At 41.6% G+C, this 22930-nt stretch overlaps 2 protein-coding genes across 4 annotated transcripts; one reads left to right on the forward strand and one right to left on the reverse strand.

Moving 5' to 3' along the window:
- Window positions 1–4361: 4361 nt before the first annotated feature.
- Window positions 4362–13230, forward strand: HUB2 (histone mono-ubiquitination 2). Of its 2 annotated transcripts, none has more exons than XM_078588082.1 (19): window positions 4362–4737; window positions 5336–5497; window positions 5563–5650; window positions 5729–5944; window positions 6103–6270; window positions 7638–7822; window positions 9281–9364; window positions 9448–9567; window positions 9637–9823; window positions 9935–10095; window positions 10367–10438; window positions 10509–10585; window positions 11151–11345; window positions 11520–11592; window positions 11674–11760; window positions 11990–12127; window positions 12207–12409; window positions 12748–12910; window positions 12985–13230. In XM_078588082.1, the coding sequence occupies exons 1-19, from the start codon at window positions 4618–4620 to the stop codon at window positions 13114–13116; spliced, it is 2631 nt and encodes an 876-aa protein (XP_078444208.1). In that variant the 5' UTR covers window positions 4362–4617; the 3' UTR covers window positions 13117–13230. The 2 variants fall into 2 exon arrangements, with proteins under 2 accessions (XP_078444208.1, XP_078444209.1); XM_078588083.1 differs by lacking the exon at window positions 4362–4737 and adding an exon at window positions 4797–4982.
- Window positions 13231–13467: 237 nt separating this feature from the next.
- LOC144713489 (nuclear transcription factor Y subunit A-3-like) lies at window positions 13468–17044 on the reverse strand. 2 transcript variants are annotated; one of them, XM_078588084.1, is made up of 5 exons: window positions 16885–17044; window positions 15890–15990; window positions 15740–15811; window positions 14923–15087; window positions 13468–13875 (listed from the first exon to the last, which is right to left on the reverse strand). In XM_078588084.1, the coding sequence occupies exons 1-5, from the start codon at window positions 16892–16894 to the stop codon at window positions 13663–13665; spliced, it is 561 nt and encodes a 186-aa protein (XP_078444210.1). In that variant the 5' UTR covers window positions 16895–17044; the 3' UTR covers window positions 13468–13662. The 2 variants fall into 2 exon arrangements, with proteins under 2 accessions (XP_078444210.1, XP_078444211.1); XM_078588085.1 differs by lacking the exon at window positions 15740–15811.
- Window positions 17045–22930: the final 5886 nt, after the last annotated feature.

Genomic DNA, 22930 nt, shown 5'->3' on the forward strand with positions numbered 1-22930 from the left:
GGACCTTGTTCACCTTGTGGTTATTGATCCTCTTTGTTTGAGCATGATCCATCCACATCCATCTCATTTATGTGATCCATGCCTGTTACTCATCCATATTTCGTTACTAGTACTTATCATTTGCTGCACCAACCTATTGTATTCTAAAAACTATTTATACTTATTCATTATTAGAAACATCTATAATCAAAGGCCATTGTGGACCAATGAGCCATGGCACATGGAAACAATGCTACCCCCATGGCTAATGACTGTACTGCTGCCTTTATGCAAGCCATCAGCACTGGGATGACTCCTACCATGAAAGACATCCTTGCAGGTTCCTATACTACTTCAAGAGTGGCTTGTTATATTGGCCACCTTTCTTTCTTGCCTAGTCTAACAAAGTGCAGTTGTCACTGCTTTTTGAAAGGCATAAGGAGTTTATGTTGCATTGCCTCGTACACTTATCATCCCATATTCCTTAGTCTTTCCTATGCTGATATCTTGCTTATTTATGAGCTTTCCCCACCACCAACTACAGTTTTACGTGAACAAGCTCCAAGTGACAATAGCTCGAGGCTTGCCTCCCTGACCAAGAGATAGCAAGGACAAACCCTAGCCACCAAAATGGCAAGCATGCACCTTGTCTCGTGAGTTGGGCTTGTATCATTTTGTTGGATAGGTGGGCTTAATAGACCAGAGATAACCTGGGAACTAAGGGTTCAGGTTATTGATAATAAGTACTATTAACCTAAATTGAGTGAGGAGTTCCCATGATTAAGAAATAAATTTATATTCCTCACTGATAGGGGAGTAAGTGTCAAACCACAGAAAGTACTACACCAAATATGAGTCAATTTAAGCTAAAAAAGGTCCATAAGAAATAAGCAATTCTATTCAAATTTATTATGATTAAATGGAGTGTAAATGACAGTGAATTATGACTTTCTCCATTTAAAAGCTTTTAATGAGTGTAAGAAATTCAGGTAGGTTCAGAATACATTTTGCTGATTTTGGGTATTTTTCTAGATTTCTTACCCAATATAATTTGTCAATATTAAATCAGGAAGAAATTCAGAAGAAAATGAATTTCGAATTGTTTTTATTAACCAAATATTGATCAAAAATGAATTTTCACCAAGATTTACTAGAATCTCTTTCACCTTATATTTGTGAGATCTAGCAAGTGTTGAGAATGGAATTGGGTACATTCTTGTGCCAAGAACACCCAATTCCGGCTGGACAGGTGGTCTAGATAGACAAAGAACTACTAATCTTCATGTCTACCATAAATAAATCAAGATTAGTCAAGAAGGACAAGGGCAGAGAAAGAAAGAATTGGCTTACCCAGCTGGTAGGGCTCTTCTTCCACATCCACAAGCCCTGAACCCTTTTTACTTCTTGGATCCTTTGGCAGCTCAAATGTAGATAGAAAGATAGGAGGGAAGTCTTGGGAGAGGGAGTAGAGAGAGGACTTCTCTCTCCCACCTAGGCCTTGTCAGATCACCTTTCGGTTGGCCCTTGCTAACTCACAGAACTTTAGAGAGAAAGATAGCAAGAAATGAATCTTCTCAACCTTTCTCTAAAATTTGAAACGAAAAATCAGGTTGTCTTTTACAAATGAGATTCCCTTTGGCTTCATGAATAGTGCCTGATGTCAGACATCGTCGGGGACATCATCCGGTCGGCACCGAGTATGATGGCTCGGCACCGATAAGTGATGATGGTATCGAACGTCGACGATGTCATCGTCTGAGGGATGGAACCCTAATGGGTTATGTAACTAGGATGTAAAGAATGGATGTCCTACGTGTCGTACGTGCAGGCTCCGACTCGAGGGAGGCGCCGAGCTCCAAGCGTGGATGGGGTCGTCGGGTGACGGCGAAGGTGGCCTCTCGAACCTCGTCGGAGCGACGAAGGTGTCTACAGCCGAACGGAATCAATCTGTTGGGCTCGCACGTAATGGACGAACTCGTCTATACAGGTAAGACACTCGTGACATTGTAGTTCTCTCAATTCTTTCCGCTCTCACCTACTTAGCCCGAGTGCGGTGGAGTCAAGACGAAAATATACTACTAAGGATAATGTAACGAGTGGCGGAGAGAGGGCATACCTTATCGTCGGGCAGCTTGTCGTGCAGGCAGTCCGTCGATGCGCCGGTAGTAGCGAGACGATGGAGAGGAGCCGGAGAGCGTCGATTGGGGGGATGAAGAAGGGCCGGGGAGGAACGGCGCGAGACGAAACTTCAGCCCAAGCGTATGAGCACTCAATTGGCACGTCCCTGGTGAGACCGACACAAACTGGTCCAAAGGAAACCACTAGCAACGAATCGTCTCAGCGGAGGATCACGGGCCGTGACCACCGTCAACAGAGACACAAAAAGCTCATCAGCTCGGTGGAGGCAAAGGCATGACCTAGATACCAACACGGATCGACTGACGCAGGGTAACTGGTGTGGGTCTGATCGTTGTCGTTGACTTCAGTCAATTTCCAGCTGCCGATGAATCACAGGGTCGTGAAAGTTCTGAGGGCAACGAGTCAAACCACAGCGGGGAGGCTTTAGGGCAATGAGTGAGTCCACCATGATTTCAGTCGCGGCAAGAAATTTGACAATCCCCAACAGCTCACGGGGAATGATTCTGGAGTGAAAAATTCCCCCTCGGCCAGAGTACTTAGGATCCCATGAAATCATGGTGTCAGTTCCCATGATCATGGACTAATCGCAAGAAGTCGCGGCCTGAAATGTGGCCAATTTGGGAACTACGACAATTCCCGCTGGTCGAGCCCAATTCTGTGCGACTTTAGAAAATGGCTTCAATACCTTGGGGGAGAGGCTCAGCGAATTTGGGGCAAAATTATGCGTCACTGGACCTGCTGAACAGCGAGCCTCCTCAGGTGATCAAAGGGCGGCCAATCAAGCGATTGGGTCCATTAATGTCAGAGGATTGGGGCATAAGAAGGGGGCGAAGGAGACGGGGTATAACACCAACAAGGCCAAATTCTCTCCTCTCTTTCCCTTCCCAATTTCCTCTCTCTCTGCCGTCTTCCTCTCCCTTCTTCACCCTCCCACCTTCTTGATACAGGAGGAGTGAGACCAAGTACAGGAATGACTCTTCCGTTACAAACAACAAATTACCTGGTCTGAACCATTGAGGCATCCCCCTCTTCCCTTATAATGGGGGAAGAGGTCAAACGATGCCCACAATGGCTGAGGTGTTCCCCCTCTTCCCTTAGAACGTGGGGAAGAGGTCATACACCCCATAGTGGGTCAACAGGAGGGAGAAACTTGGTCCATTGGGGGCCCCTATAGAATATGCCCCCATTACACAAAGAAGGGATGGGGAATTTAAAATAAACAAGGAAAATGGGAAAAAGAAGGGCCTTCCCATGATGATGAAAACGCAGACGTACGGGACACGTCACCAACGCAATGAAAACACAATGACGAGAACAGGAAAAACACAGAACGCGAGAAAGAACGACGAAGAAAACAAAATGCGATAAATCGAGCGATGTCACCCAATCTTCGTGACTGTGGTGGGTGATGCGGACGACGTCGTCGACGATCTTCGATGGCGTGCGCCATCAGTCCCTTAGTCCTTTCATAAGAGAAAATTTCCTATTCCTGTAAAAGGTCCAAAATTTGTGAAAGAAAAGGTTCAATTCAGCCCACCTGGCTAATGTTGTGATCTAGATGCATTAATTTGTTTATGTTCCATACTCATATCAAAGTTATACAACAAACGCTAAGAATGTATTACTTATTAGTAAAATATGGAATCACATGAAATAACTACAGTCCCATTCTGCATTATTTTTGTCTTTATAGGTATTGTTGGATTAACCCCATTTGACTTTCCTTGAAGTCAATTTCCTATGTTCCCATATTTTCTCGAGGTTATTTGAATGCAAGTACTTTGTTAAAATGATATCTGATACTGTTGTCTGTACAAGGATCGTATGGTGTATGAATTGGATTCCAATATAGATAAGTGCTCCGTAAAATTTAACAAAAATTCTGGTATCTGACATCTAGTTAAAGGTACTGATATAGATATCGGATAATGTTAGTGTTTCTAATACCGGATATAGATATCAGATAATGTTAGATATCGGTTAGTTCAGTTATATCACTATCTATATTGGTTAGACCTGCAGGGTTTATCTCATGTGAGACACTTGTTCCCCTCCAGAGAATTATACCATGATTTTAGATAATTTTTGTCATATAATATTATAAGTCATTCAAAATGTCGATTTTAAATATCCCCCCCCCCCCCAAAAAAAACCAATATTAGAACTCTTGACTTGTCATTAATTACGTTAAATAAGTAATTATAAGAACTTTTAAGTCTTCAAACTTGGTCTCAAATTCGTTTTCTTCGGAGGATTGGAGGAAACACAACGGCAAGCAAATATCAATTGGGGGATCGCGGGAATCGCTCCGGCAGTTTGTTGTTCATCGATCGTCGTTGAAGGTGGATGCAAGCGAGAAGATTGAGGTGTGATTTGTGATGAGATTGTCGGCTATGGCGGTATTTGAAGAGGTAAGCGGCATCTAGGTATTGTGCGAGGTGCGCTGCTGCGGAAAGTTGCCGTTGATGGTAGCTGGATTGAGCGATAGTAGGGTTAGCTATGGGGCAGGGGCACGACGATGCAGACGAGCCTGATAAGAAGAAACGCCTCCTGAACACCGTGTCGTCGTCTCCGATGGCGAGGAGTACGAGCTCCCCTCTGTCTCCTGATGGCAAAGGCGTATGTTATCTCGCATCTTGGCTGATTCTCGGAAGATGTGTTCAAACTCTTTTTTTTTTGCTCGAATTGAATTCTGGAGCCAACTGAGTATGATAGGGCAGAGTTGGTTTAAATCATTGGCAGATGGGTTGTGCAGAGTTAGAAAGTGAAGTCAGTTTGAACGCATTTTGAATTATCTTGATCTTCGGTGGCCTTCTACTTGACTGGTGCAAAGCTTTGTGGCGGCATCGACTACTGATTACAATGTATTTAGTAGAAAAAATGATCATTACTTTCGATTCATTTCACTTTTTGTTCTTCTTTGAATCCATAGTTCTTGAGGTAGATCATCTTTCAGAATCATCATGTTGTAATCTTGCTTGGTAGATTTTGTTAACTGGTCAGATGCCACCACCGAGTGTGCCTTGTTTCCTCATTGGCATACATATTGTGGCTTCAACTCCCAGAGTGCTCAATTTTTTTCTATCCCTTTTTTCACAATTTTTATTGTCAATATTTTCCTTAAATATTGAGTTTTGTGATCTCGATGGGCACCTTTGTGTCCTCTGAAATGATATTGTCCTCAATAAAAACTTTGGGTATTAATCTTCCTCTGTAGGTTGATGCTTCGGCACTTCAGTACCAGAATCAACGACTTGTTCAACTTTTAGAAGCCCAAAAGAGGGAAACTCATGCGCTTGAGAAGAAATTCAACGAACTAAGAGACAAGCAGAACTCCTACGATGACATATTGATGACTGTGAACAGACTTTGGAATCTGGTACCTATTTTTTAAACTTCCTTCTCTATGGCGATTTCTATTTCACTCTTTTCCTCTATTTGCAGTTGGTTGATGATTTGGTTTTGCTCGGAATCCTTGCTGGAACAGACCCTAGCTCTCTGCAGACATTGGACAAAGCAGACGTCTCATGGGGTCTTAATTCTTTCTCTATCCTTTTGCTCTCATCAGTCCTAGAATCATTCATTGAAGTGTAATTTTAAAATTTTCTAGGGAGCGTTCTTTCATGCCCTCCAGAAGAGACCTTTCTTTGTCGTCTTCTGCGGACGGAAAATATTCATCATAGCAAAAACAACGAAATTATCACATATGTCCGAGAATCCCTTGCGCAGCGTCACTCTTTTACAGTTGATTTGATGAGACAGCTTAACGTGGCCATTGAAGCCCAGAGGACCAAACTGGATGGTTTAGGGGATTCATCTTCTAAAGGTCAGGAGATAATTATCAGATTTTCCTGCTCTCTTTCTTCCAGTGTCATGCTGTAATTTTTTCCTTGTTCCAATTTAATTAATCATCTCACGATTTTTACTTGAAATTTCAAGGTCTCTGGTTGTAGTCACTTATTTTTCAAGTATCTGCTTTATCAGATGTCTTCGTTCAGCTTCAGAAGCTTGACTCTCTGTTGAAAGAAGAGGCTAAGCATCTGCACGTAGTCATCAAGTTTCTTCACAGAAAACATGAACAATACTCTCAGGAATTGGTGGCTCATGCCGATCACCATGCGAGGGATCAGTCTGAGATTAAGCGTCTTTCAGGTTTTTAATCCTCACTACTTAATCGTGTTTTGGGCAACTGGAGTTTGCGTTTTTAACTGCCTAGTTGACTCTCTCAAGAAATCTGATCCCTGTTTTTTGGATCATTAAAATTTTGAGTAGGAAGATAAGCTGCGTCACAACTTGGGTTGTTATTGCTATTTTTCTCAAGGTCACTATCCTCATACAATTGTAGCTTACATTCTTTTTCATTCTGATATGAGGCATATTTTAGGTTCTAATGTCATCCTTCTTATTTTTGTTGTGGCTTTCCAAATTTTGCGCATGTTTTTTTGAATGGAGAAGGAAGATCATCTGAGATTAGTAATCCACACGATATTAAAGATTTTTTAGAAAGATCGATAATATAGAAATATAAACAAGAGTTACAAAAAAAGGGCCATACTAGTTTCCCCCAACCATCAACGTCCTTCTATAAATCATGAAACAAAATCCTCCACTTCATGAACAACACTTCCATCAAAACCAACCTTCCCATGAAAACAATCCCATTATGATGCAGCCATATGAACCATACCACTTCGAGGAGCCTGCCCTACTCGCCTCCTCTTGAATATTCCACCCAAGAGAGAGGTCGAGAAGACTTTGATCAAAGTAACATCCACGTATGATATCTTCTGGCTGGCCTAAAACACCCAAGTGAACAGGCACTCAAAAAACAGATGAGAGTAGTCTTCTTCACCCCCTTGTGGACCAAAAACACTTTGACAAAGTGTCAGGGAATAATAGTGTCTTCTTGAAGGCTTGCGTCACAAGTATTCGCCTAATTGGTGGCCGACCAAGACTCTGCACTTTAAGGGAACCTTCTGCTTCCAAATGAATCTGCACACGCGAATGGTTGTCAGCTCTTCTTCAATCTGTACATCTCTGATCTTGGCTTTTACTACCCAGACAGAAGAAAGAAGTAGCTTCCCTCTTCCTGTCATCCTGTGCCTCATTGAGAGGCCTAATATGGGTAAAAGAATGCCACATGCACAAGAAAATCTCCATCCTCTTGTCTGACAGAGCGCCCTCCAATATCGAATTCCACGTGCCATCCCAACAATACGGAGTTAGGGCTTTTCACTTCTAAGTTAGGTTGGTCAAGAAAATGTGCTCTGTTTTCTTTGGTATTCAAAATTTTGTGAATAGTAAGATTAGCTAATGTTTGCTCTGCTGAAAGATGTTCTCTTTGTATATTGAAGAATCATGTGATCAAAATAAATAAATAAAACGTTGCGTTCTAACTTTGGAAGAGTAAATTTCTCAGTATCCAATGGCGTTTTTATTTATTTGTTGATTTTAACAGTCAAAATGTGTCTGACGTGGATCATAGCATTGCTCAATGTTTCAATTCTTTGTTTTCACAGGTGAACTGGAAGAAGCCATGGCAGAGCTTGAAGAGACTAGACGAAAGCTGGTCAGTCTAAAAATGCAGAAAGATAGAGTATGTAAGCTAACCTCCCCAAACTCTGTTGCGGTGAATGGGTCCAGCTCACCAGACAAGCAACATATCGGATTAAAAGAGCTCAAAAACTCTGTTGAGGAAGCTAAGGTAATTTATTGTAATTCATATACTGGAGATGGTTTAATTGTCAAGATAATTTATTTGTTCGTTGATTCACGCCATTTTTCTACACGATTCCTGTGCTAAAGGCGCATCATTTTTACATTAAAAACATTGAAACAGCATTTCTACACAACTTAAAAAAAATTGTCAAAACCTGCCTTTTCTGTCATGATATAGCTAGTAGAACCTTTTTTATCCCAATTTAGGACATTTGTGTATAAAAAACCGAAGGTCACATGCTCTAGTTGGGTGAATAGATGGTCATACTCTCCTATAATCGACGTATTGTCCCAAGGAGAGATCGAGTCAAGAAAACTCAGATGAAAACCAACGAGTGCTTAAACATTCATTCCAGGAAATATGTCCAGTCTCGGATAGAGTGTAGAGACGAGAAAACAAAAGGAAAAGAAAGGATAGAATGGGAAGAACTCCCGAAAGAGACGCTCCCCTCTGGTCGCGGCCCTGTCCCGCTTCCAGCCGTCAGTTGCTGTTGCAACTGCCCTGCTACAACTCCGAAAATGCCGACGCCCCGGAGTTTCCCATTTGCAGCAATTTAAGCTGCATTGGCACGTGAGAGGCCCCCTTCGCACGTGCTCTTCATGCCAGCGTTCTTCTTTTCTTTCTTTGATATTTCTTGGAGAAGAAACGACTTGTATATCAGCATTTCTACACAACTTAAAAAAAAATTGTCAAAACCCGCCTTTTCTGTCATGATATAGCTAGTAGAACCTTTTTTATCCCAATTTAGGACATTTGTGTATAAAAAACCCAAGGGTGATTTCTTTAACAAAATGATTGCTAATATCATCATCCTGCTTCGAAAAGCTGTTTCTGGGGACGTAGATTGCAAATATAAACCATCTAATCAGAGAGGGATTAGGGTATGAGCAATGCAATGGCACAACATTGTCCAGTAGATAAGAGAGAATGTGGTTTATTGTCAGCTTTCAGCAGATGTTGGAGGGGAGCAGTCGTGGAGCTTCTTGCTCCCTTTGGTTTCTTCTCCAGCTGTTCAAACCCTACTGCCAGAAGAGAGAGAGAGAAGGATTCAACCAGAAAAATGACTTACTTTGGTTCAACATGATTACCCAGTACTTATACTGGGTTTACACTGATTGGGTCTTGCGGACCTGATACGATGGATCTGATATCCCGATCCCATAAGGGTAATTATACAATAACAAGAAGTATAGGGTTTTAGAGAAGAGAATGAGTATAAAGAAAAAGAAAGTGGCTGTCTGCTGCGACTTATATTATAGGTTGCAGACATTGGAGCATCAGCTCATTTTTTTATTAGATCATCGGGTTTAGACATTATTCAGGTGACCTTACTTCTTTGAAAAATGGAACAATATTTTCATTATTAATGCGTTATAATCCATTCCTAGAATCAATGGTTCTTCAGTATTATTTACTCCTCGAACTTTGAGCTGAAATCCTTAGATACTAGCCGCTGCTAGACTTTCGGAGCTTCAGGAAGCCCAGGAGAATAATGCATGTATGCTAAAGCTTCTCGAGTCTTTGAAGGTATGTTTTTTCTTGTCTTGGTTTTTGTTCACGCAACCTGGTCTTCATCTCACTATCTAACATCTCCAAATTTTATTTTTCAGGAGCAGTTGAAAGGTGATAAGTATATTACTCATTCTAGACCCTACATGTCGTTGAATGAAAAACTACAGCTTTTGAATACCGAAATAGAAAGGTATAGAGGATTGGTAGAAACACTGCAGGTAACTAATTTTTCAGATTTTTTTCTTAGCGCTCTTTATCTTGTTGTCGTCTCTAACGCTTGCCTTCAGGCAGACCGAGTTCATATTTTGAGGAGAGAGAAAGAGCTTAGCATCAAAGCAGATTCAGCTGATGCGATTAGAAGTGGTGTAGTTGCGAATCATCTGAAGGTCGAACAGCTGGAGCTTCAACTGAACAAATGCGTCTTGGAGAGGAACGAAATTGAGATCAAGCTCGAAGATGCTTTGCAGGATTCAGGTAAATCTTTTTCGCTCAAACTGTAATCAGAGTTAGTTTGACTGGGAAGTTTTGTTCCTCGCGTTCCTTGGGGGTATTATTATCATTTTTTAATTATTTTCAGTTTCTTAGGGAGGAAAGATTTTAAAGATGAAATAGATGTAATGGCCTCTGCTTTGACTCGGGAGATAGAAATGATGGAGTCACAGTTGAAGCGATGCATGGAGGCAGCCTGTGAAGCTGTTTCACTGAGAGAGAAAGCCTCTTCTTTGGAAGCCCTGCTGAAGGAGAAGGTTATAAAATTTGAATCTCTTTTTAGCATGTAAATTGTTAATTTTTTCACTCGCAAACTTACCCAAACACATGCCCCTGTGATAAGAAGATACTTCTGTAGAAAAGTGTGTAATAGAGATTATTTAGGATAGAAGAAAAGTTATTGAGATGTTTTCTAATCACTGAAGAACTCTCCTGTCGTTAAAGTTGTATTAGATCGTAATGTTTGTGGCGTTAACTCTTCATTGATTTGATTTTGAGATTTGTTTCGGCTTGGTCTTCTTTGGTTAGGCCGTGGAACTTCCATCGCTGTCAGAGAAATGTGAGAAACAAATGCTCGAGGTAGAATCTCTAAGAAAAAAGGTAGATCCGCATCCTCTATTTCTGTAATCTCAAATTAGTAAGTTTTTAAAAGAAGGAAAATTCTGTGTAGATTGAGAAGCTAGAAAACGAAAAGGAGGAGCTCCAAATTGTTCTCGACATGTATGATCAAGAGCCCTGCGAAAGCCGGTATGTGTGCCGGTCTATTTTTCACTCATCTTTGCTGGAGGCCTTGCGTGCGAAGATATTTATTTATGATCAACCATTATCTTTTAAGATGTTATTTTTTAATCGGCAACTATTTTCTTAGGCTTTTTTCCGATATTTCTGCGGATTCAAATGATGACATCTTGGGAACTAGGGCTTGCGATCCCCACAGATGAGGACTAGAGGGAGATGAGATCTCATCATTTGTTTTCGCTGAGATGATGATAATGACAAGTTCATCATCTTCATCATCAGATGTTTGCATATTGATGAACGGTGACAATGACAACTCATCACTTTCCATAAAAAAAGTCCTTCAAGAAGATGAGGGGTAATGAAGAGTTATCATCATCCCAGTCATCTGTATGTGGCTACGTTGCTGACAAAGATGTCGATTTTGTCCTCGTCATTCTGGCTGCGGGTGAAGATGATGACAAGTTGTGCTTAATCCCCAAAAACAACTAGGAAATTGTAACCTCCAAATTCATACTTTTCATTTAATTGTCATCAATTGTTATTTGACTCCGATTTAGTATTTGTTCTGCAGAAAAATTACGGAAATAGAAGAATCAGAACGCCGTGCCCTTATGTTAGCTGAGACATTGAAGAGTGCTTTGGATGAGCATAGCCTTGAATTGAGGGTTAAAGCTGCACGTGAAGCAGAATCGGCCTGTCAAAAAAGACTGAGTACTGCTGAAGTTGAACTATCCGAGTTGAAAGCAAAGTTAGATTCCTCAGAGAGGTTGTTGCCCATTTACATTTTTCTAGTTTTCATCATCTGGGATTATTTTGCTCAATTTATGTGATTTTGGTGGATTTTTGGGTACAATTGGGGAAAGCTATTTGACTGGCCCATCATTTTTCTGGCAGACTAAATATTCATCATTGTTTGCATGAACATTTGTTTTCTTTTCAGAGAGTTATTGGAGCTTCAAGAGGCGATTAAAGTGAAAGATGCCGATGCAGATGCCTACATATCGGAAATTGAGGTGCTTACAACTTCAAATTTTTTTATTTAAGAGATTACAGAGAAAACAGTCGAATTTTTATCATGTCGGAGACTGATGCAGAATATAGGGCAAGCCTTTGAAGATATGCAGACACAAAACCAGCATCTTCAGCAGCAGGTTGTGGATCGTGATGATTATAATATCAAGGTATTCATATCCATGTCTTCTGCATATGGCAAAGCATCCACAGTACAACCCTCTAAAAGGGGTTTTGGTACTTAGTACATATAAAAGAGATCAATCCCTCTACTTTCAGTCGATTTTGTTGTTTCTCTTCCTCATTGAATTCTTTTACTTCTAGGTTTTTCTTCCCTACCTCAACAGTTCTTTTCCGATTCTATGAGTTTACTTCAATGCGGATTTTTATCTCTCTCAGCTAGTTTCCGAGAGCGTGAAGATGAGGCAGATGCATAGTTCTCTGCTTTCCGAGAAGCAGGCCATTGCAAGACAAATTCAGCAAGTCACTTCTTCCATTGATTTTCTCAAAACAAAGATCTCTCGAGGAGAGGAACAGGTTTTTTGCTTCCTTATTCATCTTTCTGCAAACATGGTAAAAAGAAATCTGATCATAACATCTTAACCTGCCCCTCCAGATGAAGTCTCTCTTAGCCCAGGCCGAGAAGGTCTCGGTGGAGAATAGGCATCTGGCCTTAGCCACAGAAAAAAGCAGGATTCAACTGGCCGAGACCGAAAGCGACCTCAAGTGTCTCAAGTCAACCCTTGAATCAGCTGAGAAGGAGTTCGAGCTTAACCAGCTCAAGACCACGAAACTCCGGTCCGACTTGGAGGAGGAGAGGTAAGCAGCCCTGAATTCTACTACTTTATGCGTATTCCTTCATTGACACTGCAAACTTCCTAGCATCTTGTTTTATTTTTATTCTTTTATTTCCTCTGTGGGCGCTTCTATTTTCCTTTTTTTTTTTTCTTTTATTCTTTCTTTTGTTTCTTTTTTCTTCTTTTATTCCTTTGGTGTCACTTTATCTTTTATAAGCTTTCATTTTTTCTTGTATTTGTTTTCTTTTTCTTTTAGTTGTTTTTCCGGCTTTTATTTTTCTTTTTTTACAAATATTTTTTGGTATCTCCTTTATTTTATTACTCTTGAAGGCATTAATTTAAGCTGGTTTACATGTACAGGAGCAAAGGGAGGAGACTAAAGGAGGAGCTTGAGCGGGTGGTGGCGCTTCTGGAAAAGATGTGTCCAGAGAACGAGGCGGCGGCCATCCAGAAGCTCCAAGATGAGATCAAGGAGTGTAAGGCCATTCTCAAGTGTGGGGTCTGCTTCGACCGCCCCAAGCAGGTATAATAAATAAATAAATAAAAGTCTATATTTATTAGTTTCGGAAAAAATTTTTATGTGTGACTAAATTCTAGGTGGTCATCACCAAATGCTTCCATCTCTTCTGCTCTAACTGCATCCAGAGGAACCTGGAGATCCGCCACCGCAAGTGCCCAGCTTGCGGTACGCCGTTCGGCCAGAACGACGTCAAGGAAGTAAATATATAGTCGTCGTCTTCTTTCTTGGTTTCATCATTCTTCTCAAGGCCCTTCTCTTTGCAATAACATTTATGTTGAATGAGTCCCATGATGTCATCAATACAATCCTCATTATCAATGTCATGTTGGAAGTTAGGGATTTGGGTTCGAATTTCATGCTTATAAAGAGAGAAAGGATGTTAGATTATCATCACCATCATCACAACCATCATCATCATCAGTGTCACATTCATTGCGAATGTTGGATGCCTTGTGCAAATCAAGGAGAAAGATGTTTTGATAATCATCATCTTGGTCCCTGTCATCAAGGGGAATTGGGATTTGGGTAACAAGCTTAAGCTAATAAACGAGATCTAGCAGTTTCTTATCATGCATCTTCACTATAAGCATCAAACTCAAATCATAAACATCATCATCTTCATCAGTGTCATTGTCACCAAGGCCCATAGGGGTTTGGGTTCGAAATTCAAACATAAGAAAAGAGCAAGTTTCGACAAAGCCAAGGATGAGTTGCCAAGGGGGTGATGCTTCCCTCTGTTGTTGCTGCTGCTGCTGTCATATATTGTTATCAGAGGTGTCTTCAAAGGCCGGTGGATGAATCAAATCACCATTTCTGGAGCTGCCGGTGGAGCAGCCATCAGGGCTAAGTTCTTCCTCTTCTTCCTGCTTCTTCATCAATTGTTCGGGTTTCTTGATGTTCAGGAATCGCCCGCTGGTTCCGCGGACCCTCTTCATTGCATGAAGATGCCTTGATTCATGAAGATATGGCTGCAGCCAATCCAAGATTCATAGATAAGTTCATGCGATTAAATTATTGCATCAAGTACGGCTTCAAATACTCAAGCCGGGTTGATCATCGATCTCGGGTGATCTTCCCTCTTTTCTTTTTTTAAAAATTGCTAAAGACAAAAACATCAGCAAACTAGAATACCATTCTGCAGCTCGTGTTCAGTGGGTGGTTGGCTGAACTGACCCGTGGGACGAACAACCTACTGAGGGTTTGGTTGACGAACAACTGGTTGGCTTTTGGTATGGTTGACTATGGGTTGGGTTGACCGGCTGACCTAACCAGACCATCCAACCCAGCTCAGGTAGTGCAGAACATTACATGCAACTTATTTTCACTCGTACCATTGATAACATAACTCAAACTCGGAAGACTATTTTGCTTTCTTTTTCATGATCATAATTGGAAAAACTGACTCTTGTGTCTTTGGAAAACAAAAGCATGCCGATTCTGATGGATAGTTCCACCTTTTTCTTCACAAGTATGATGAAAAACCACACTGCTTGGGTTTTATTCGGAATAAATCACTGGTTCAGGTGGATAATTCGATTTTCCTCATAGCATTGATGAGAAAACCCACATCTAGAAAAAACATGTGGATTGAGATAAGATAATTCAACCTTTTTTTCAATATCATGGCTGAAGGAGAAAACATCATGGCTGCAAAATCCCTATCGATTGGATTTTTTCCAAAAAAGAATATGAATGCAGATGGACATTTGCACTTCTTTTCATCTTAATCATAAAGTAAAAACGCCAGAGTTTGGAAAAACAATGCAGAGTCAGATGAATAATTCCATCTTTTAATTACCTAGATCAAAATAACCCAGCCGCGTCCATCCCTTCGAAAAAAACATGATGAAAAATTTAAACCCCTTGGTTTTTTCTCCAAAGATATTAAAACTCATATCCTGGTGAATAGTTCCATTATTCTGAGTTAGAATCGTGATTTAAAAAACTCCATTTAGACTTTACGCAATAAAGTTATATTTCATAAAGGAACTGAAACACAGTGGAGGTATCTGTACCTTCCGTCCTTTGACGAGTTTATTCTCAGCCTCCATCTTAGCCCGTGATTGCCGTCGTCGGAGTATAGCATGGTACTGCTTGGCATTGACATAGATCGGGCCATCCTCTGCGACTACAATCGGAAGCGGCACTCTGGAAGGGCCTGAGGCTCCTTGAGGTTGCAACTGTTCAAGAAAAAAATCAATTTTTTTTCAAATCAATGGATTGATGTAGGGTTTGTCGCAACCCGTCGACATTATCATGTGACATTGACGACAACAATAACCGACGGTTGATGAATAGCTGATGGACATCATGAAGGTGTCAACATCCTTGCCACCTTAATAAGAAAGTTTCAAAACATCTAGTTTCCATATCATCAAAAATGTCAACATCCATGTCAATTCGGCCCGTAAGTGTTATCAGCCTTGAAAATTATGATGGCATTGACGACAAGGTCGTTGACGATAACAGTTACATTAATGAGGGTCAACTGTCAGAGATATCCTCTAAACATCAACTGTCAATGGAACCTCATAACCTTTATTGACAATATTGTCCTCAAACCACATGGAGATGTATTGATGTTGACTGGATGTATTAATGGGAGATGGTGAATGGATTGATGGTGAATGTATGGACAATAGATGGATAAGTGATTGATGCATGTAAGGCAACATTTCACAAATATGTGGAGAGAAAATGTTACAGGATTTTTTTTTGGTGTTAAAGTTGTTAGAACTATATTTTTTATCAGACATTGACCTGGGAGAACAAATTTTTTTTTTTTTAAAATACTAGGAGAACAATTATGGGTGCTCATAAGAAGCAACTAACCATAGGGGGCAGGCTGCTGCCGGGCAAGACGATTGCAGAATATGAATCCACAAAAGTGTACGGAACATAAGTCTACAGAGGAAGCAGGCATGTAAAACATTCAGAGAATCAAATTTAGAAGGAGAAATCAGTCAGTACAAGGGATCAGACCGAGTCAACTTTCCCAAGAGGGTGAAAGAATTCAGGCACTCCCATGAAAAGTTCTGATTTTTCCAGGTCCTCAGCTTTGCCACTAACATAACCATCTCCCACTGTTTGAATGAATAGATATGCATGATCAGATAGTGGAATTGTGAAATCAATAAAAATGGGCAAGAAATTTATCCTAAAAAGGGCATGAAATTGATATGCATGATTAGAATTTCACACTAAAAATGAGCGGTGGAATGAGATCAAGTTCAAAGGATATTAGCTTGGTAATAAGGATGGAGCATAAGCTGATTATATATAACATACCTGTAGATGGGGGAAAACAATGGGCATGAAATTTATCCTTTCCTAACATCATGTCCCCTATGATTTCACTTAGTACAGTATATACCCAATTAAAGGGAATCTCAAGTTTACAATCCTAAAGAAAAATACTAGAGAGAGAAAGGGAAAAGAGAGACAGAGAGATTTAAAAACCCGGCCTATTGGAAGTTTGAAAAACACATCACTAAAAAATTATTCAGGGGAATAAAGTTTGAGTGATGAGTTATTGCAAACTTACAAGACTGAAATTTCAGAAGATTTAAGAAGAGTAGTCTTGAACTAATCGAAAGCATCATACAGTACATGTAGAAGATGGATATACCTTTAGATGGGACAGATACACTAATAGATGAACAAACGAAATCAAGTTTCCCATGCCATAAATGAAGCTGGGTAAGATGCACAAGAATTCAGCCGCATCCCCAAAATTGAAACTCTCGCATCCCAGGAATGTACCTTATTGAATGCGAAAAACAAGGACAAAATCTACAACTCGGGAGAAAAAACATTGCAAAAAATTTCAAATTCCAAGATCAACTTCGAGCGTCGAGATCAACCCTGAGAAGGCCACGCCGGGAAAAATTCAGCGGAATCTTCCGGTGAAAGAAAATCGAAGTTTGGGCATGAACATACGATCTACAAAAAGTCAAAACACAAGAAGAGAACTTCACCAGGACCCATTGATATGAAATTCGATCGCTTCAACGGGTTATTATCTCCAATTTCTTAGAATTGCGGTCTCTGTTCTTCTCCTCCGCCGACCGCCGCCGCCATCTCAGTCTTTCTCGCGTTTTCTTTCGTTTTCAGGTGCCATTAGACCTGTACAACTCATTTTTCCTAGTTAAAAATCTCCTTCCCCACAATATATTAAATATTCAATAACAAATAATTCTCACTCAATACTATCTTACTAAATTACAACATGTACACCTGTTGCCTTTATGTTTTTACCGCCCACAAACTAAATTACAACGTGTTTTCTTTATGTTTTTACCGTGTGTAAACTGGGATATTTATGCTCACGCCACGCCCACAAACTCTTTCAAAAACTAGACTTTGTGGGTTTCCATTTTTACGAAAGTCAACCACTTCAAAACAGAAAACTTCAGCCTTTTTTGACTTCGTTTTATCTTTATTTATTTACTTCTTTATTGACTTCGTAACGTTTCATCTTTTGCTCCTATGTTTTCACGCATAAGTATAGTTACGGACTGTCCGGGACGTGGATGATGGACGGGAGGGACGAAGATGGTCCCGTCCGATGTCCGGAATCAGTGCCGGGACGCGAGCGGGATGGTTTTTTTCCTCCTAGACCTCCGGACGGGATGATTTTTTTGTCCGAGTGGGCAAAGCCGCCCCGTCCTTTCGTCTCGGGACGAATTTCCATCCTGGTTTTCGTCCAACCTCGTGGACGGGATGATTTTTTCGTCCTGGGATGAAAGAACCATCCGTCCGCGTCCCTGCTCTCCCCTCTGTCTCAGTCATCCTTGCATTGTCTCTCGTTTTAAGGCATAAGATCGGTGGATCTCTCTTTCTGTAATTAACACTTTAAATCATATATAAAAGTGGTTATGTTGATGGTCAATATAACCATCAACATGGTGTTTTCTACTATGAGTTTAACATTGACTAGTTAACATGACTGGGCCCGGACGGAACAAGACTGATCAGGTAGTTGTTAAACATTGGCACCGGAAAGGGATAGTCAAAGCCTGACAAGAGGGATAAGCAGAAAAATATGGATACTTATGCTCACTCCATGCCTACAAACTCTATAATACTTATCCTTAAAATATATAAAACCCCTCAAATAGGCAACCTAGCGTGTTGGATGGGATACCTCAGATAGGATGGAGCATATCACAGTTGGTGGCGAATGATAGTGCAACATCTAGCTTGTCATGTCTCGTGTCCCGTCATGTGTCCTTTTGCTTTGACAAAACCCGTCACAATTTTTCACACATCACAGGCCCTCATATCTTGTCCTTGTCCCCTTGTTGGATGGCATCTCAATCACAAGGGACGAAAGAAAATATCATCAAATAAAAATTATATAGGTGTATTATACTATAGGGTGAATTATTGCAATTCACAAAAACATGTTGACCAAAACAACTTTGGCGCTTTCGGTGTCCTCTCTTCCTGCCACAGCACAGCCTCTTCCGAGTATTATTCCCATAGTGTGTCTTTCTATGGGACTGTCTTGCTCTCTTCAGTCATCTGTCTCCCACTGTCACTCAGAAACTCTAGCTGTGGGTAACTCTGTTCGAGAATTCTCACTCTTACTTTCTTCTTTCTGTCATTCTCTGGCTCTCTCTCACACTCTAGAATACTCTCTCTTCCTCCCTTTCACTTGGTTCCTCTCTCTCTCTCTCTTGTAGTCTCTCTCCCTTCTCTCTCATTCTCTCTCTCTCTCTTGTAGTCTCTCCCCTTCTCTTTCATTCTCTCGCTCTCCCTCTCTCTCTCTCTCTTGTAGTGTCTTTCCCTTCTCTCTCTTTCTCTTTCTCTCTCTCTCTCTCTTGTAGTCTCTCTCCCTTCTCTCTCTCTCTCTTGTAGCCTCTCTCCCTTCTCTCTCTCTCTCTCTTGTAGTCTCTCTCCCTTCTCTCTCTCTCTCTCTTGTAGCCTCTCTCCCTTCTCTCTCTCTCTCTCTCTCTCTCTTGTAGCCTCTCTCCCTTCTCTCTCTCTCTCTCTCTCTCTCTCTCTCTCTTGTCTCCTCTCTCCCCTCTCTCTCTCTCTCTTGTCGCCTCTCTCCCTTCTCTCTCTCTCTCTCTTGTAGCCTCTCTCCCCTCTCTCTCTCTCTCTTGTAGCCTCTCTCCCTTCTCTCTCTCTCTCTCTCTCTCTCTCTTTTTCTCTCGGCTCTCTCTAACTCTCTCTCAGTCTGTCTCCGATCTATCATTCTCTCTCTTTCTCTCTTTTTCTCTTTCTCTATCTCTCTATTTCTCTATTTCTCTCACTGACTCTCTCTTAATCTCTCCCATCTCATGGTATCTCTCTGACTCTATCTGTTCCAATCTCTCCCCGACTTTCAATCTCTCCCCGACTTTCAATCTCTCCCCCTTCCTCTCTTGGTATCTCTCTGACTCTCTATCTAGTTCATCTCTCTCTCTCTCTTGGTCTCTCGATGGGACTGTGACTCTCCCTCTCTCTTGGTCTCCTTCCCTCCATCTCTCTCTCAGTCTTTTTCCAAATATATCTCTTGCTCTATCTTTCTTTCTCTCGATCTCCCTCCTTTGGTCTCTCTCTCTTTCTTTCCATATCTTTCGTTCTCTCTCCCTCCTCTCTCTCTCTCTCTTTCCCTCCCTCCATCCCTATCTCTCCCAATGTCCACATCGCCATTAACTGTATTTTGTCTCTCTGCCCCCCTCTCTCTAGTTCACAATGCCATTGCAGGTTTTACTACTTTAGATGCCAAATTATAAAGTTGGTCGCTGACTTGCCACTATAGCGCGGTCAGCGGGAGATGAAACTAGGAGCAAAATTTGTGATTCACGAATGATGTGAGATCAAATATTTTTAATTGTCAAAGTTTTCAAGACATTTTAAGTATTAAATATAAGTTGTAATTATTTTTAGAGGTGTCTAAACTGTCACAATCATTCATTTAATGACTAACAATAGTTTTTTTATGAGTTGTTGTGTCAATTTTATCCATAATACTCTATAATGTCTATGAAATCATGGGGCAGGGGGGTTGTTGATGAGGAGTGTATTTGATTCATGTGTCAAAGATTAGTGTGAGGTGACCAGTCACACTTTAACGGGGTTGATCGAGGTCTAGGTATCATAGTTTAGCTGATGAGTATGGGGGGTATAGTGCACAAATGGGACATTTTTTGTCAATGGATGAAAAAAAATGTCTCGTCTGGGGCACGAGGCGGTGGATGGAATGGGACAGACGGGACGATGCAAAGTTAAATTCATAAGGAGATTGTTTTTGGTATATTATTATTTGGTAATTTATAAACGTTGGAAGGACATCAGTAGAGGGTTCATATTACTCTGCTTGATTCATTGGCCTCACTATGTGTTGTCTGAATAGACTCCAATAACATCAAGGTTCAATTATCAAGAGAAGATGCTGATTAGGTAATGAATGAAGTAGTTGTGGTAATTTGTATAATATGATACTATGTCTAGCTGTTAGGCCCCTAACTAGGCGACATTCACTGCCCAAAGGCCTGCGTGCTTATTGGGAGGGAGTGTCCGCATTGTTGACTCATGACATTAAAGGACTGAGTCATTACGGGTAGCGATGCCCGAAACCTGGTCTTTTAGGCCATCGCCCCTATATGTGGTGATACACTACAGACGGTGCGCGTGCCCATCCACGCCCCTGGCGGGACGGATCGGGTGAGGTCCGCGCGTGCTGGGTGCGCTGGCCAACAGGTGAGTGAGCGTGCGCGCGCCAAGTGCCACGCGCGGGCGCCAACGCTATGCGCAAGCACCAAGCGTTGCGCGGGAGCGGGAAGCGCTGCACGCGAGCGTGGGACGTGCAGGCCGGGCAGCATGCCGCGAGTGCAGTGCGTGGAGTTGTGCGGGGTGCCGCGACGCGGCTGCACGGGCAGCGCGCGCATTGTGTGTGCGGGGCGCGGGTCAGGAGACATCCCACCAGGAGACTATGGCATGTGGCGCACTGAGAGCGCCGAGGCAGCACAGAGGGCGCAAAGCGCTCCTACGGGTAGTGCCGGGCGCGCCGCGCCCAGCTTGGGGCGTCGAATGCGGCGGTGTCACGCAGACTACGCGCGAAGGTGTTGACACGGGTGCTAGTGGCGTGTGTAATCGTCAAGGCAGGGGTGGTGTGTGTGATCGCCACGCCTGCGGGCGCACGGCGCTCAGCCCGGGGCACTTGTGTAGCGATAGAGCGGGCGCACACGTGCGGAGCGCCAGCCTCGAGGCGATGTGGCAACACTACCCTGGCGCAAGGCACCTCGTTTCGTTCGTTGTATAACCCCGTGTCTTCCCCCATGTAATTGTCCCAACAACGATGTACTCTTTTATGATATCAATGCAATGACCCTATTCCCTGATGGGGCCGCGTCCCCACCATCTCCTCTAACCCATTCTATGTGATCTTAAGAATTTGCAAAGACTTCCGCTGCAAGAGATCAAAGCTGCTAAGTGTTTTTCTCCGAGCAGTGAGGCCGACACACGCCAGATTCGAGCAAGAGACCTAGCTCGGGATTTGACCGTGTGACACTAGCCCATAAGACTATGTTTTGTGAAGATGATTATTGGTGTAATTCATATAATTCTTTGGTATTTAATAAGATATATGGATGCGTCTCTTGTTCTATCCAGAGATGCTCTAAATTATTTTTTTTTTACCTTGTTGAATAGGGGTTACAAAGGATATTCATAAAAATGCATCTAAGATAAAGTATTTCTCTGTGATGATGATAGAGATAATTTTTTTCGTATAACTACTTAATGCAAAGGAAATAACATCATATTCATAAGGCTATTTTGACTATTTATTCATAAGGTTATTTAAGGATCATGATTTGAGAGAGTGGATGAGAAAGAGCGTTGTAGAGTCTCTACTGAAGAGAGAGAGAGAGAGAGAGAGAGAGAGAGAGAGAGAGAGAGAGAGAGAGAGAGAGAGAGAGAGAGAGAGAGAGAGAGAGAGAGAGAGAGAGAGAGAGAGAGAGAGAGAGAGAGAGAGAGAGAGAGAGAGAGAGAGAGAGAGAGAGAGACACACACACACACACACACAAAGATGAAGGGACATAGAGAAAGAGAAAAAGAGGGACGTAGAAAATGACATTTGTGGATGAAGTGATAGATGCAGGGGAAAAGAGAAACAAAAGAGCAAGAGACAAGGAGAGATGGAGAGATGGATAGTCAAGGTGAGAGAGGAAAAAAAATAAGTGGATGAGAAAGAGAGTTACAGATTGAGGAATGCAGAGAGAGGGCTGTAGAGAGAGACAGAGATGCAGGGAGAAAGAGAGAAAGAGATATAGATAGACGTAGAAAATGGCATTTGCAGATGAGTGAGAGATGTAGAGAGGAGGAGAGAAAGAGAAATAGAGAATAAGAGAGAAAGAGAGTTAGAGAGATATGTAGGCAAGGAGAGAGAGAGAGAGAGATGCAGGGAAAGAGAAAAAGAAATATAGAGTGAGAGATAGCCAAAAAGATTTAGAGTTATATAGAATGAGACAGAGTATCAGATATATATACTCATATATACATGAAAGAGAGAGAAAGATATACAGGAAGAGGGAGAGAGAGTTTCATACATATATATATATATATATATATATATATATATATCTACAAACCTATATATTCATATTTATATAGAATGAAAGAAAACAGCAGAGATACAAAGGGGAAGAGAACACAAACGGGTACAGTGTGTGAATGAGATAAAGAGCAAAGAATGAAGAGACAGAGAGACAAAAAGAGACAGAGTGAGATACATGCAGAGAAATATGTGGGGAGAGAAAGATGCATAAGGGCAAAAAGATGGAGACAGAGAGACGTCCAAAGAATGATATGTTTAGAGAAAGATCTATGGAGGGCTAGGGAGATTTGCAGTGGGTGAGAGAGTAAGCTATCCAGGGAGGTAGAGAGATATGTAGGAAAAGAAAGAGAGATGTAGAGAGGTATATGCAGGGAGAGATAACACGGCACAGAAAATCAGAGATATCTGATTAAAGAGAGATGTTGAGGGAGATACATAGGGTTAAAGAGCACTGCAGAAAGCAAGAGAGACAG

This window comes from Wolffia australiana, chromosome 16, assembly GCF_029677425.1.
Source record: "Wolffia australiana isolate 7733 chromosome 16, ASM2967742v1".
NCBI lineage: Eukaryota > Viridiplantae > Streptophyta > Magnoliopsida > Alismatales > Araceae > Wolffia > Wolffia australiana.

Excerpts from the sequence above, each read along its gene's own strand:
- HUB2 (XM_078588082.1), top strand. The coding sequence starts at position 4,618 with ATGGGGCAGGGGCACGACGATGCAGACGAGCCTGATAAGAAGAAACGC. Across the intron at positions 10,096-10,366 it reads AAGCCCTGCTGAAGGAGAAG|GCCGTGGAACTTCCATCGCT; the intron begins GTTATAAAATTT and ends TTCTTTGGTTAG. Across the intron at positions 10,439-10,508 it reads TAGAATCTCTAAGAAAAAAG|ATTGAGAAGCTAGAAAACGA; the intron begins GTAGATCCGCAT and ends AATTCTGTGTAG.
- LOC144713489 (XM_078588084.1), bottom strand. Across the intron at positions 15,088-15,739 it reads GCAGCAGCCTGCCCCCTATG|TTGCAACCTCAAGGAGCCTC; the intron begins GTTAGTTGCTTC and ends TTTCTTGAACAG. Across the intron at positions 13,876-14,922 it reads AACTCGTCAAAGGACGGAAG|CCATATCTTCATGAATCAAG; the intron begins GTACAGATACCT and ends GATTGGCTGCAG.